Source organism: Denticeps clupeoides, chromosome 11 (assembly GCF_900700375.1).
Source record: "Denticeps clupeoides chromosome 11, fDenClu1.1, whole genome shotgun sequence".
NCBI lineage: Eukaryota > Metazoa > Chordata > Actinopteri > Clupeiformes > Denticipitidae > Denticeps > Denticeps clupeoides.
In genome coordinates, this window is record NC_041717.1 from 9,570,900 (window position 1) to 9,583,905 (window position 13,006).

At 41.6% G+C, this 13,006-nt stretch overlaps 1 protein-coding gene across 1 annotated transcript; it reads left to right on the forward strand.

The window, feature by feature from the left end:
• The first annotated feature begins 11 nt into the window (after nt 1–11).
• qsox2 (quiescin Q6 sulfhydryl oxidase 2) lies at nt 12–7,780 on the forward strand. The gene is made up of 12 exons (XM_028996014.1): nt 12–425; nt 2,355–2,455; nt 2,536–2,584; nt 2,662–2,767; nt 2,872–2,962; nt 3,268–3,413; nt 3,502–3,648; nt 3,737–3,866; nt 3,970–4,092; nt 4,908–5,058; nt 5,218–5,406; nt 5,918–7,780. Exons 1-12 carry the CDS (start codon nt 191–193, stop codon nt 6,424–6,426), a joined length of 1,977 nt encoding a protein of 658 aa, XP_028851847.1. The 5' UTR covers nt 12–190; the 3' UTR covers nt 6,427–7,780.
• The last annotated feature ends 5,226 nt before the right edge of the window (nt 7,781–13,006 follow it).

Consider the following 13,006-nt stretch of genomic DNA (forward strand, 5'->3'; position numbering starts at 1 on the left):
TGCCACGGACCTTTTCTGCGCAAGGACAACGCAGCCGCGAGGTTCTGCAGCGGACTCCAATGAAGTCGTCCCCTGAAGCGTTGTGCGTCGCTGCACGTACGTACGCAGCCGCTGCTAAACGTGATGGTGCCGCCGCCGGGCTCCATCCTTCACTCACACCGCCCGTCCTGATAGCCGTCCCTCACGCCAAATGGGTGCCGCAGTCTGGGCCAGGGTTAGCCTGTTAGCGTTCGTGTTGGCCCCGCCGGGCCGGGCCGCTCGCCTGTACGTCGAGGACGACCCGGTGGCGATCCTGGGCGGCGACACGCTGAAGCAGACCGTGCGCAACTCCTCCACCGCCTGGCTGGTGCAGTTCTACTCGTCGTGGTGCGGACACTGCATCCAGTACTCGCCCACATGGAGAGCGCTGGCCGGGGACGTGAAAGGTGGGTTTCGGGACGGATTCTCGGTGACGCGCTGCTAAGCTGGCTCCGCCGTGGCCGGTAAGGCGACGTGGACCTACAGTGGCACGGAATTAAACCGTAAATATCGGGCAAAATAAATATATATTTTTGTTACGGAGCTGTTTGTGATTGCTAGCATTAGCACGTTACCTCAATTTTAGGGAACTGTGTCAAAAAAATATTGTAATTTTAATACCATGAAAGTATTGTCACAGTAACTGTGTACCTTTTACGTCAGTTTTACATTTATTTGATGTAGTTTGTTTAATCTGTGTCCTATTTAAGGTTGCTTTGTTGCATGGACAATGATGTGCGATAATAATGTGTTGTGTAGGTGGAGTAGCTGATTGTGACTTGTCAACAGGTTCTGGGTGGCTGCTGATGGCATGAAGGCTCGTGCTGCAGGCTGTGTGTTGGTTTGTGCTGGACGGTGGATGGTGCTCCCTGGTGCTGCGCGTGGCGTGGTTACCTGTTCCGTCTCGATCTCTGACAGTTGGCCAGATGGAGCCACTTTTCTAACAGGATCCTAATTCCCCATCGCTCGGCCTGGGGCGCTTTTGCCCGTACGCAGTCCCAAAACGAGGGCGAAGCCGTAAGAGAAACGAGATCCAGCTCGCAGTCGGATTAACGTGGGTTTTCTATCCGAGCTGAGAAGCTCTGTTTGCGGCGAGGCTGGTAATTAGTTACAGGCTAACGTGGCCTCAGGCCGAGGTGTCTGAGCTACTCCGTCTACACGTGTCAACGCGTGTAAATTTAGCTCCGCAGCATATGTTCTACGTTTGCTTCTGAGTATGATGTGCATGATTATTTAAAACATGCAAATATGTAAATAGTTATGGATATACTATAGCATTATTTTTTCACCTAATACAGTTAGATTACTTTCCTATGTACAGTACAGGCCAAAAGTTTGGACAAACCTCCTCATTCAATGTGTTTTCTTTATTCTCATGACCATTTACATTGGTAGATTTTCACCGAAGGCATAAAAACTATGAATGAACACATGTGCAGTTATGTAATAACTTATGAAATAACAGAAAACATGGTTTATATTCTAGTTTCTTCAAAGTTGCCACCCTTTGCTCTGATTACTGCTTTGCACACATTGAATGAGAAGGTGTGTCCAAGCGTTTGGCCTGTACGGTATGTATGAAGAACAGAACGAGTTATCACAGAGATCTGGCTCTGTGAATAGCGCAGAGCAGGAGGAAGTGCCCTCAGCCCTTTTGGTGACTCGCGGAGCACAGCCAAGCGCGCCACGGAATAGTCGCCGCCTTTCTTCTTTCGGTGTCGGCACAAGCTGTCGGCTGGCTCGCCTCGCGAGTGGCCGCTTACCAGCTGTTACCCGGACAATGCGGGTCAGATGGGCGCATTGTGTCGCGGCGACCCCAGCTTGCGCGCCCCGCACGACCCCACACACATGTAGATCCCGGGGCAGGTGCAGAATAGCAGCACAGGGGGACGTCGCCGTGGCTGGATGCTGGATTTTTCCCACCCCGGGGCATGTGTTCTCCTCACAAAGGAAAGGGGTCTGCTTGCTCTGTCCCCCTCTTTTGTCACATTGTTTTGTGCCCCCCCCCTTGCTCTAGTGGACTGGGAAGATTGTAGTTTTGACAGCTTTGCTGATGTCAGCATGTAAGGTTACAGCCTGTTCTCTGGATTATCTTGTGGTATATGATTTTTAAATCAAAATTACAAATCTGTAACCATGGATGATGAAATGGTGGAACTAATCAACGTGTGTTTATTTGAAGGTCTGTACTATTTCAGCCCTCTTTGGTCAGGACCTTCATTTCTTCAGGGAGTCTGTTATTGTCAGACCTAGACAGCTCAGCTAAATAATGGCATCAAGGTGTAGTTTGAAGTAATAAGATTGTGGGTTTATTGGTCTTATTATCCCCTTTTCAGACTGGGAACTGGCCATCCGAATTGGCGTCCTGGACTGTGCTCATGAGAGGAACTTTGATATATGTAAAGAGTTTGAGATCCATTTCTATCCAACATTTCGGGTATGAGCCAATCGCTTTTTTAAATATATATAAATCGCTGTTTATAATCTGATTTGCTAACTCGTCTTTTCATCCACCAGTACTTTAAAGCACACGCCAGTGTAGATGAGCTTGGAAAGACATACAGAGGTGAGCTTTATCTCTTATCGCTACTTATTGTATTGTGTATGGAACTCATGTAACGTAGCCGTCTTCCTTTTTCTCAGGAGCCAACAGGGAGCTGCAGACGGTGAGGCAGTTAATGGTTAATATCCTGCAAAATCACACTAGGCAGGACTGGCCCGTTCATTGCCCTCCTCTAGGACCTGCGAGGTAAAATCCTATTAGAATGTTTGGAAATAAATTGAATACGAAGCACTTTTTGTCTTTTCTAAACTTTTTAGTTTTGTTTTGTTGTTTCATCTTTTCATGAACAGGTCTGATGACATCCTGGCTTTGATGGGGAAGACAGCTGAACAGTACACTGCACTCATAGTTGAAGACGAAGACTCCTATGTGGGCAGAGAGGTAATGATTTATAAAATCATTTTTGAAACCCCGAAGGCCCGAAAAATGATATACTGCAGGCAGAGCTGGTCATGGTGATTTATTCTAATCAATTATGTTGCAGTTATTTTGCTGTATTTACTGCATTCAAATGGGAGGGAAGAAATATTGCTTATTGAAATGAAACCTATTATTGAATGTTTTATTTAACATTTTTATTTTAAACCAAGATACGTTAATTTATTCTGTAAAATCTGACCATATGTTGTTTAATTTGTGTTTTTATGTATTTAAATGTCAAAAAACAACGCTTTGCCGCATTCCAGGTGATACTGGACCTGGTTCCATATCGGGGATTGACTGTGAGAAGAGCCTTGAGTTCAGACAAAGCCATCACAGAAAAGCTTCGAATAAGCACTGCCCCTGCAGCATACCTGTTTTACCCCAATGGGTCACATGGAGCTTTGGATGTGTACGTGGAAGTTTGCTCATTTGTGAGTTAAATGAGTAAAGACTTGGCTGGATTGGAGTAATTCAGTTCCGATTGTCTCTGTTTGCAGTCCAAAGAGACAGCGCTTCTTCTTCTCGTCGTTCCTTAAACTCCTCCCTGGGGTGCGTAGAAAACAGACCGCTTCTGTTCAAGATCCTGTGCACACTCTAAATAAGGGAGATGAGGCCACCATGAAGGATTGGAAGGAGTTTGACAGGTTCGACCTAGAAAAGTACAGTCAGTGGTAAAATGATAACATTTTTATTGGGATTTATGAATTAATCTGAGTTAGTTTTGTGTCTCAGGTCTAAAGTATATATGGCGGATCTCGAGTCTGGGCTGCATTACCTCCTGAGGGTGGAACTGGCGTCCCATCACACCTTGGAAGGAGAGGAGCTTGTGGCATTTAAGGACTTTGTCACAGTGGTGGCTAAGGTAGTGTGACCAGGGACTATAGGTGGCCTGTGTGTAGGTCAATATGATCACTTCAATTGGCAGATCCTCATGAATGTTCTCTAAACTGCTCTCCCTTTTCCAGCTTTTTCCTGGTCGCCAGCCTGTGGTTAAACTGCTGGAGACCCTTCTGGAATGGCTGACCAGTCTCCCACTGGAGAAGATACCTTATGATGCAATCCTGGACCTGGTGAACAATAAGATGAGGGTACTTACCGTGTTAACAGTAATTTGGTGCTGTCAGTGCACATCAACACTGTCTCCCGCAGCCTATTCATATAGGCTTTTAAATGTGACATAATTACTTTACATGGATCAGTGGCTTCATGCTGAACTTTAAAAGGTAAATTTTTTGCTTACGACCATTACATTATGTAAACATTGATATATTATTCATTTGTGGGATGATTGTTAATGTGTGGATAATTGTCAATGATTAAATGGTATTCATGTTGATACTGCTGACTGGGGTATGTTATCCAGGATGTCTAGTACTTTTTTTGCTAAATCAGCCAGTCAGTTGTATTTGTGCATTTATGCTTTGCTTTGTCAAATGTGGATATAAATGACAGTCAATAATAAGTCATATTCATTTTGATTGTGATTTGTACAGTGCAACTGACAAGTATTGTTGAAGAAAATTAATTATTAATCATATTGTTCATATCAGTATTGTAGAGCTGATTTTTTTTTTTTTTTTTTTTTTTTTTTTTTTTTTTTTTTTTTTTTTTTTTTTTTTTTTTTTTTTTTACAAGAATGCCTATACGAAAGGTGTTTGAAAGGTGCAATACTGAATTGTAAGTTAATACAGGACAGAATTAATTTACTGTATTAATGTATTCAGTATTTTTGCCCAAACCTGCTCACATACTGGAAAGATGTTATAAGGATGTCAGGTCTTGCACACTACCACACTGGCTTTGCATGAGCTATGAGCATCCCACTGTATTACATTCGACCTTTAAATTTTGCAGCTGCGCATCGCAGTTGTGTCATTCTGTGCTACTTCATTTCTCCATGCAGATTTCTGGGCTGTACCTCACCGACCATGTACAATGGGTTAGCTGCCAGGGAAGTAGCATGACCCTGAGAGGGTATCCCTGTTCTCTGTGGACCCTCTTTCACATCCTGACCGCACAAGCTGCCCAACGTCCAGATGCTCTGGCCAACACCGGTTTGTTCTGTGATGCTTATTAACTGTCTATAAAATGTGTAATGATCTCTGGAATTGGCTATAATTTCAGTGATCAGTAAACAGATTCCTCCAGAAACCCTGCAGTGAAGTCGCTTCTGTGCCAGGTATTATATTACGTTATTTTGACTAATTTTGCAGCTCTGGAAGACGACCCCCAGGCTGTGCTCCAGACAATGCGCCGGTACATCACAACCTTCTTTGGATGTCAGGAGTGCGGCAAGCATTTTGAAGCGATGGCAAAGGAGTCTATGAACTCTGTCAAGAGTTTGGATGAGGCTGTGCTCTGGCTGTGGAGGAAACACAACCAGGTCAACAGCAGGCTGGCAGGTGCGGGTTTGCCTGTTTACTACCGCCAGCGTGTTTAATTCAGATCGCTGTCATTTTCATTTAGGAACTTTTAATCTGCAGGTAACTTTTAATCTGCAGAAGTAAGGATGACGCACAACTAGGGCTGCAGGGTTTTGTGTTTATTAGAATTTTAAATATGAAAGTGATATGTAGCATACATAAATGAGTCAGGAAATACACTTTAAATGGCTGATTTATTAGGAAATATGTATTATATATTGTACAAATGTATATTTTGATGTTTGATAGCTGTTTGTATCTTTGGTCATGTTTTGAATATTTCAGTTTGAATATAATCTTACCTTTTTTTTTTTTTTTTTTACTGATGCATACAGTGTTTTTAATGTTTTTAAGTTGTTGAAATATTTATTGACTTCTTGATTCCTCTGGTACTGCTGAGAATTCTTACATGATTAATTAGCTCAAGGCCTATTTTTTTTTTCTGTGCCTTTGTTGGTTTATTTATTTAAAAAAATATTTAATTCTACAGGGGCTATGAGTGAAGATCCTGTCTTCCCCAAGACCCAGTGGCCAACGCCAGACCTCTGCCCCACCTGTCATGAAGAACAAAATGGCCTCCACGTTTGGAAAGAAGACATGGTTCAAGTATTCCTCAAGAAACATTACAGTGCTGCCAACATCTCCCCCAAATACAGCAGCAAATTGGAGCAGCTAGATATCAAGGCCCCTCCAGCACCAGGCAGCATGGACAAAGCTCCTTTGAATAACCAAGGCACTGAGGGGGATAAACAAGCCCATGAAGATTTGCCAAAGAAAGGGAAAAGGAGTGACCCAAAAGATACAATGGAAGAGGCCAGGAACAGCCAGAGGGACCCAAGGCCAGGGGTCAACTTTCTGGGCTTGGGCTTCTCCAGTGTGGACATGAGCTTGTGCGTGGTGCTGTATGCCTTCTCCTGCCTGTTCCTCATGTTGATGTTCTTCTTTTTCCGCATCCGATCCAAGAGGTGGAAGATCAAACACAGTCGACCATACGTCTGAAGGCCTCGCCGTTGCTCAGCCGTCCAGTAGGAAGAACTTCGCATGACAGACTGTACTCTCCTCCTCCCAGTGATAAGAGGGAGTAAAGTGGAGAGTTGCTTATTTATTTGTTTTGTATTTTGTGCTGTGTTGTCCTGTGAAGAGATTATGTCCAGACTAAGGACTTATTTTGATGACTGGTTGGATGAAACCTCATAGCCTCAGACCTGGTTACAGAAGAGAAGCAGCAATACACAATACAGTGTACTGCCCAGAAGGCTATAGTGCGAATCTCATTTACATTGCCATATTTTATTAATTGTATAATAAACACTTCTTTTTTTTTCTATGAAGATTTAACTGTTATACTATTTATACAAATTTTTATTGCAGAGTTGAGCAGGGTTGGTGGGTGGCACTCGTGCCCGTCATTTTTTCCAACCGATGAACCCATTCAATATTTAAGGAGTTTGTTGAGCAGAGCTTAACCAATAAATTGCGATGTAGCCTTAATCTGTAAGAATGCAAGGGCAGTGGCTTTTGATATTAATAACACTCTCCCTATTTCTTTAATTTAGGGAAACAGAAACATCTTCAGTGTTGTGACACAATGTATAGTTTTAATTATGTCGAAGGATCCAATCATTTCTCCCTTCTGTTTGAATCTCCTGTAATTGTATAAAAATAATAGTTATTTTTTAAAGAATCAGCTGCTGTGGACTTTAGTCGGTGTTCAGTGGTTTGCTTTGACTGAAGCTAAAACTTTCAATACTTTAGCATTAATTTAAATATGAATAAGAAATTTGGGGAATAGACATGGGAACAAGGTGACACCGCAACAGGTGGTGTCCTTCATTTTTATACAAATTGTAAGCCTTATTTCTAAGTAGGGTTGGCAATTTTATATTATTGTTATAATTATTATTTATAATTATTATTGAGGTGTTGGGTTTGTATTCAAGGAATAAAAAACAGGTGGTTTATTTTTTTTATTATTAGTCATTTTCTCTGTGCCATCAATACATTTTTACTGCTAGGTTTTGCCCAGGATAGTGTTCTCTGTTATAGTGTGATCACCAAGAATAGGAAATGTAATGTGAAAAGAGCTGTGCAGGAGACCCATTTTCTGTTTGCATCTTTCATCATTTTTCTTGTAGCTTTTTATGAAGCAAATTAATTGAACACTTTATGGTTTTCTCTGAACGGTTTTGAGCAGTTTTTTTTTTTTTTTTTTTTTAGAAGTCACTTCAGAGAAGTCACTAGTTGAGAAATAGTTGCCCAAAATGTACTGTATGTAGTTGCAAATACTGTAAAAGTGACCTTTTCACCTGCCTGAGATGAACCATTTCAACGTTAACAAACTTATTTTTACTACTCAATGGATATATTTTTAATGTGAAGAATATATCGTTTTGTGTATTGTGCCTTCTCAGAAGTTGCATTTTGTATTTAAAATTTTTTACTGTGATTGGTTTCCTGTCTCACAAAAATAAAAAGATGTTTGCATCTTAGCATTTGACTACATTTGTCAGGGAGCCATGCTGGATACGTATGTATGGCTGCGATTGTTGGTGATACTTTTCTCCCTTATTTTTCCATTTGTTTTGTCTACAAAAAGATGAGCCCAATGATGTTTTTGTACCCCAAAGCAGTCACTTTATTTTCTTCACAGAAAGCATGCACCTGAGGATAATCTTTATTATTGCATGCATTTTGTGGATGAAAAGTCATTTTGTACATGAATTCATTTGTGCACTGAAATATATGCTTGTGTAACGAGGGGGACAGGAAGACCCCCCCCAGCAGGACAGCTGAGCGGTGATGGTGGCAGGGAGGGAGACACAAAGTGGTTGCGGTTTGAAGGCAGACTCAGTTTATTAAATTATATTTAAAAAACCTTCAATAAACACAGTTATAAAAATATGAATAATAAGTCAACCTCTAATAATCGTCAATAAAGCTCCTCATCTCTTTTTTTTACTCCTTCCATGGACCAGTCTTTATTAAATCTGGGCCAAACCACTTGTCTATCAAACTACAAGTAAATAATCTTTTGACAACCGTTAAAACAGTTTTTAACATGCACATAGTACTTTCATCATTAAACCATTTCATATACATTTTAAAAATACTTAATTTTACAATATTTCATCTAATTTAATAAAGTTACCAGTACTCCCCTCTCCATCTCAATGTAATGGTACGTTCCTAGCTCCACCCCTTCCCCAAAACCTGGGAAACCACCCCTGCAGTCTTTTCACTGTTGGTCTTTAGCAAGAGCTATATCATCGATAAAATATTTACCATCATAAGGCTGCTTGGAGCATTAAGTACCAGTAACAGACCTTAGCTCTGTTACAGCTTGAATCCCATATTATGTGTCCAATGGGATTCCCCTCTGTAAAATCATGTGGTCTCTTGAACTAAAGTGAAAGTGATTAGTTGTCACATGTGACATACCACAGCACAGCATACAGTGAAATGTGTCCTCTGCATTTAACCATTACCCTTGGTGAGCAGTGGGCAGCCATGAAAGGCGCCCGGGGAGATGTGTGGGGACAGTGCTTTGCTAAGTGGCACCTTGGCAGCTCGGGATTCGAACCAGTTTCCTTACCCACTAGGCCCACTTTGAATTGGCCTCTGGATTTATTGTCTATCAAAACAAACACTGATTCCGATCTTGTTCCTTCAAATCTGAAGTCTATATTTAGCAAAGATCCCATGATACTATCAGACTCACATGAGAAGCTCATACTCGTAAACCTCCTTACCAAGGTTATGACAAGGGGTCAGTGACATTGCCGGTAAATTGAGTGATAAGACCAACACACGGGCGTGGCAGATGGTAAATTTCCAGACGAACTGGAGCCGAAAAGACGAACAAGCTCCTTACCGCCAAGAAGCTTTCACAACGAAAAGACAGACACGGCTCCTAACTAATGAAAGCCTACCTCATATCTAGTGAAAGTACCTTCCTTTGGACTTTCATTAACAAACCCTCTGACCATTGGCCGCGAATGTGGCTCACACACTTATCATTTGACAGACAAATGTGCGAACCACACCAAGGAATGTTTGCTCTCCAGGTGTGCACTATGCAGGCTGATATTCCATCTTACGTTTCAAGACTCGCCGAGTTCCTCTGCCTTCAGCCTGTGGCACTGCTCGTCTCTTCTCAGACGGCTTTGCAGCCGTTCGTATACAACGAGGCACAGTTTCCGGAGAGAGCTGATGGACAAGACCAGCCAAGCAGGCACGGAAGCGCCTAAAACTGTTCTTATCATTCTGTCACAGAAGCACTGCTGAACATTGGACGCCACACATAACGTTAAATTCAGCCAGTGACAACAAATGAGGAAAAGCAGACATTTCATGTTGTATACTCCAAAAACAGGACATTCAAAAGGTCAGTGGAATACTGAAAACCACCAGGCATATGTAACCAGACGTTCCAGCAGCCTCTAAACATGCTGAGTAATAATTCGTTTATTATCGGAACCATTGGAATGGTTATAGAATTTGAAGGGCAAGTTCTGCTGTACAATACCAGGCAGAAGCGCACGATTACGGAATTAAAACAAGTAAAAAAAAAAAAACATTTTTAATGCCTGCCATTTTCTAACCTCTGTGAATATAAGTTGTATTTATGTAACAGTCACTACAACTGGGACATTTCACATAAAATGTAACTGTCACTATATTTTGAGAAAACGTTCATTATTAAATATGTTTCATTTAAATTTATTTAGCCCCAGGATGAACCGCGGCCTTTTTTTCCTACCTCCTATTTACCTTTAGTCAAAAATGGAGTCACAAGGACTGCTGAGAATCCCTCGGATATGTCTTTCTTCACTCCCTTTACATCAAGGTGTTAAACCAATGGCACGTCTGAGGATGCATCACTTAAAACTGCGTGACAGGACCAAACGTGTTTTCATATTTTGGTGTATAGATTGTACATTATCACATTCATTTCCAGACACAACCTCCTCAGTAGATTTTAGAGCTGCAGTCATTTTAAATCTGGCACAGTGCCTTGTTTGCTTTTGATGCCAGGAGTTCAGCAGCGCTTCTTCAGATCTATCACTGAATCTTGCACTCTATGAATAATGAGCAGACTGGATTCGATCTTAAACAACAGCAGACTGGTCCTAATCTGGCAAGGCTAGCCCACCATGAAACATTACATTACATTACATTACACTACAGGAGAGTAAAAATAATTTGCTTTTAAGATCATGAAGCAGCTTTTTAGATTGTTTATGCTGTATTATTTATGATTAGCCAAGCTTTTCCAACAATATCACTTTTCTTCATGTCCTTGTCCTATAAGATCCTATAAGAGTTGATACATTATACTTAATAGATAGATCAAATCTAAATATTATTCATGTATAGGTTTACATGCCCAAATTCAGGGATTTTGTGTTTTATTCAGGTGTTTGATCAGTGAAAGTGGAAGTGATTGTGATACACAGCACATGATGCACCAGAATGTGCCCTCTGCGTTTATCCCATCAGGTTCTAATGAGCATCAATTTCACATGATAATTGAAACAGCTAAACTTGTGGGAGACAGTCTCATGACACTGGTCATCAAGACACAAGGTGGTTATACTGCAGCAGCAAGACCTTTCCCAGGTAAAGATTTCAAAGCAGTCTGGGGGTTCATGATGTGCTTTTCAAGCACTTTCGAAGAAGCATAAAGAAAGGATCATAGACGCAGTAGTCGGCCAAGGAAGCTTATCAAGCTTATTTTTCCTCTGAATCAAAAGATCTCCTGCAGTGCCATCAGTTCAGAACTGGCAGAAACCATTGGGACCCTGGTACACCCATTTACTGTCCAGAGAAGACTGGCCAGTGGTCTTTGTGGAAGAGTGGAAGCCAAAAAACATGGAAACAAAGACAAATGATTCAACATAAAAACATAGGAATTTGGATGCAGAAACATGGCAGAAGGTATTGTGTCTGCAGGCAACAGTGAAGCATGGTGAAGGTTCCTTGCCAGTTTGGGGCTGCATTTCTACAAATGGAGTTTTGGTTTTGGAGATTTGCTCATGATTAATGGTGTCCTTAGGCAGATACTTATCCATCATGCAACACCATCAGGTAGGTTTATGATCAGCTGCAACTTTATTCTTTATTTAAATTTATTCACAAACTATGATCCCAAACATACAGCCAACACGGGGTACAGTGGTGGCCTAGTGGGTAAGAAAACTGACCCGTAATTGAACCAAATGAGCAAAGCATCATCCCCACACACTGTTCCCCGGGCGCCTTTCATGGCTGCCCACTGTTTACCAAGGGTGATGGGTTAAAAGCAGAGGAGACACCGTGTGCTGTGCTGTGTTTCATAATAACAATCTTCACTTTCTTTTTCAATGTCTTTAAGAACTTTCTTCAGCTTAAAGAAGCATGAGGAGTCCTGGAAGTGATTGTATGCCCTGATATCAACATTATTGAGTCTGTCTGGGATGACCTGAAGAGACAGAAGGATTTGAGGGACCTTAAAGGCACTCCTACATTATGTTGTCCTGTTATGTCCTGTTCGACTTGTTCATTGGACAGAAAAGTTTAACTTATAAGTTTAACTTCTCCTATAGAGATACACTGTGAGGTATACTGTGTATACTGTTGTACTGAAAATAAACTAACATTGAATCTTGAAGATCTGTGGTTATTTGTTTAAGATGTTTGGAGCAATCTACATGAGAGTTCCTTCTGTGTGCAAGACTACCTAGAAGAATTAAAGGGTGGTCACACTAAATATTGAGTTCATTTAGATTTCTCTTTGGTTAGATTCTTGTTTTTTTATACTTCCTTTTGTTAATTGATTAAAACAAATCGTTCATTCCAATTCTGTTTTTGAATGCCATCTTTTATGCCTGCCTAAAACTTCTAAACATGTTACATCTTCAGATATGTGCGTGGAAGGAGAACAACTCACTTCTGTTTTTTTCTCAAATTGAGGGGACACTGGGCAAGGCCGCCTAACCCCATGGTAAACACTGATTCCAGGAACTGAAATACTGGACCGACGCAGACCTCCCACCAGACAATTGCAGGGTACAAAATGTAACATTAATCTGTCATTTCATTATTGTGAATGTCTTTACTGTTCCAGGGAGCATAATAGCCCAGGCAGTCTGTTTACCGCTGGACCGTTACTGTTCTGGGCAGTCATATATTTCCCTGTGTATGTTCTCAGTGGACAGATCCCTTCAAGACATGCTTACCAGGTGATCCATCAAGCCTGGGTTATTAATACAGCACAACTGTAATTGTGTCTTATGGTGCTTGGTACAGGACGGTATATTTTACCTTTGTTTGGATCTCTCTCCCTCCCCAATAGTGCTGACTCACAGTGCATCTGGGTGTCTTATCCTTAAAAGGCAATGACTGCATGGCAGAGCAATACAGCCTTTTTATTTTTTATTTTGTACAAGTGCTGAGTAGCGCTGTTCCACTGCTCCAGTGTTCAATTTGCTGCCTCTTCTGCACACACAACAACCCCTTAAACAGCACACAGTACAGCCCACAAAACGCACAAGCACCTGCAGACACTTTCCGGTGGCTGCATAACACTCCCCACCCAGCC

Bases quoted from the DNA above. Each gene is read 5' to 3' on its own strand.
- qsox2 (XM_028996014.1), top strand. From the start codon at position 191: ATGGGTGCCGCAGTCTGGGCCAGGGTTAGCCTGTTAGCGTTCGTGTTG. The intron at 2,456-2,535 runs GTATGAGCCAAT...TTCATCCACCAG, and splicing joins ATTTCTATCCAACATTTCGG to TACTTTAAAGCACACGCCAG. The intron at 5,059-5,217 runs GTTTGTTCTGTG...CTAATTTTGCAG, and splicing joins AGATGCTCTGGCCAACACCG to CTCTGGAAGACGACCCCCAG.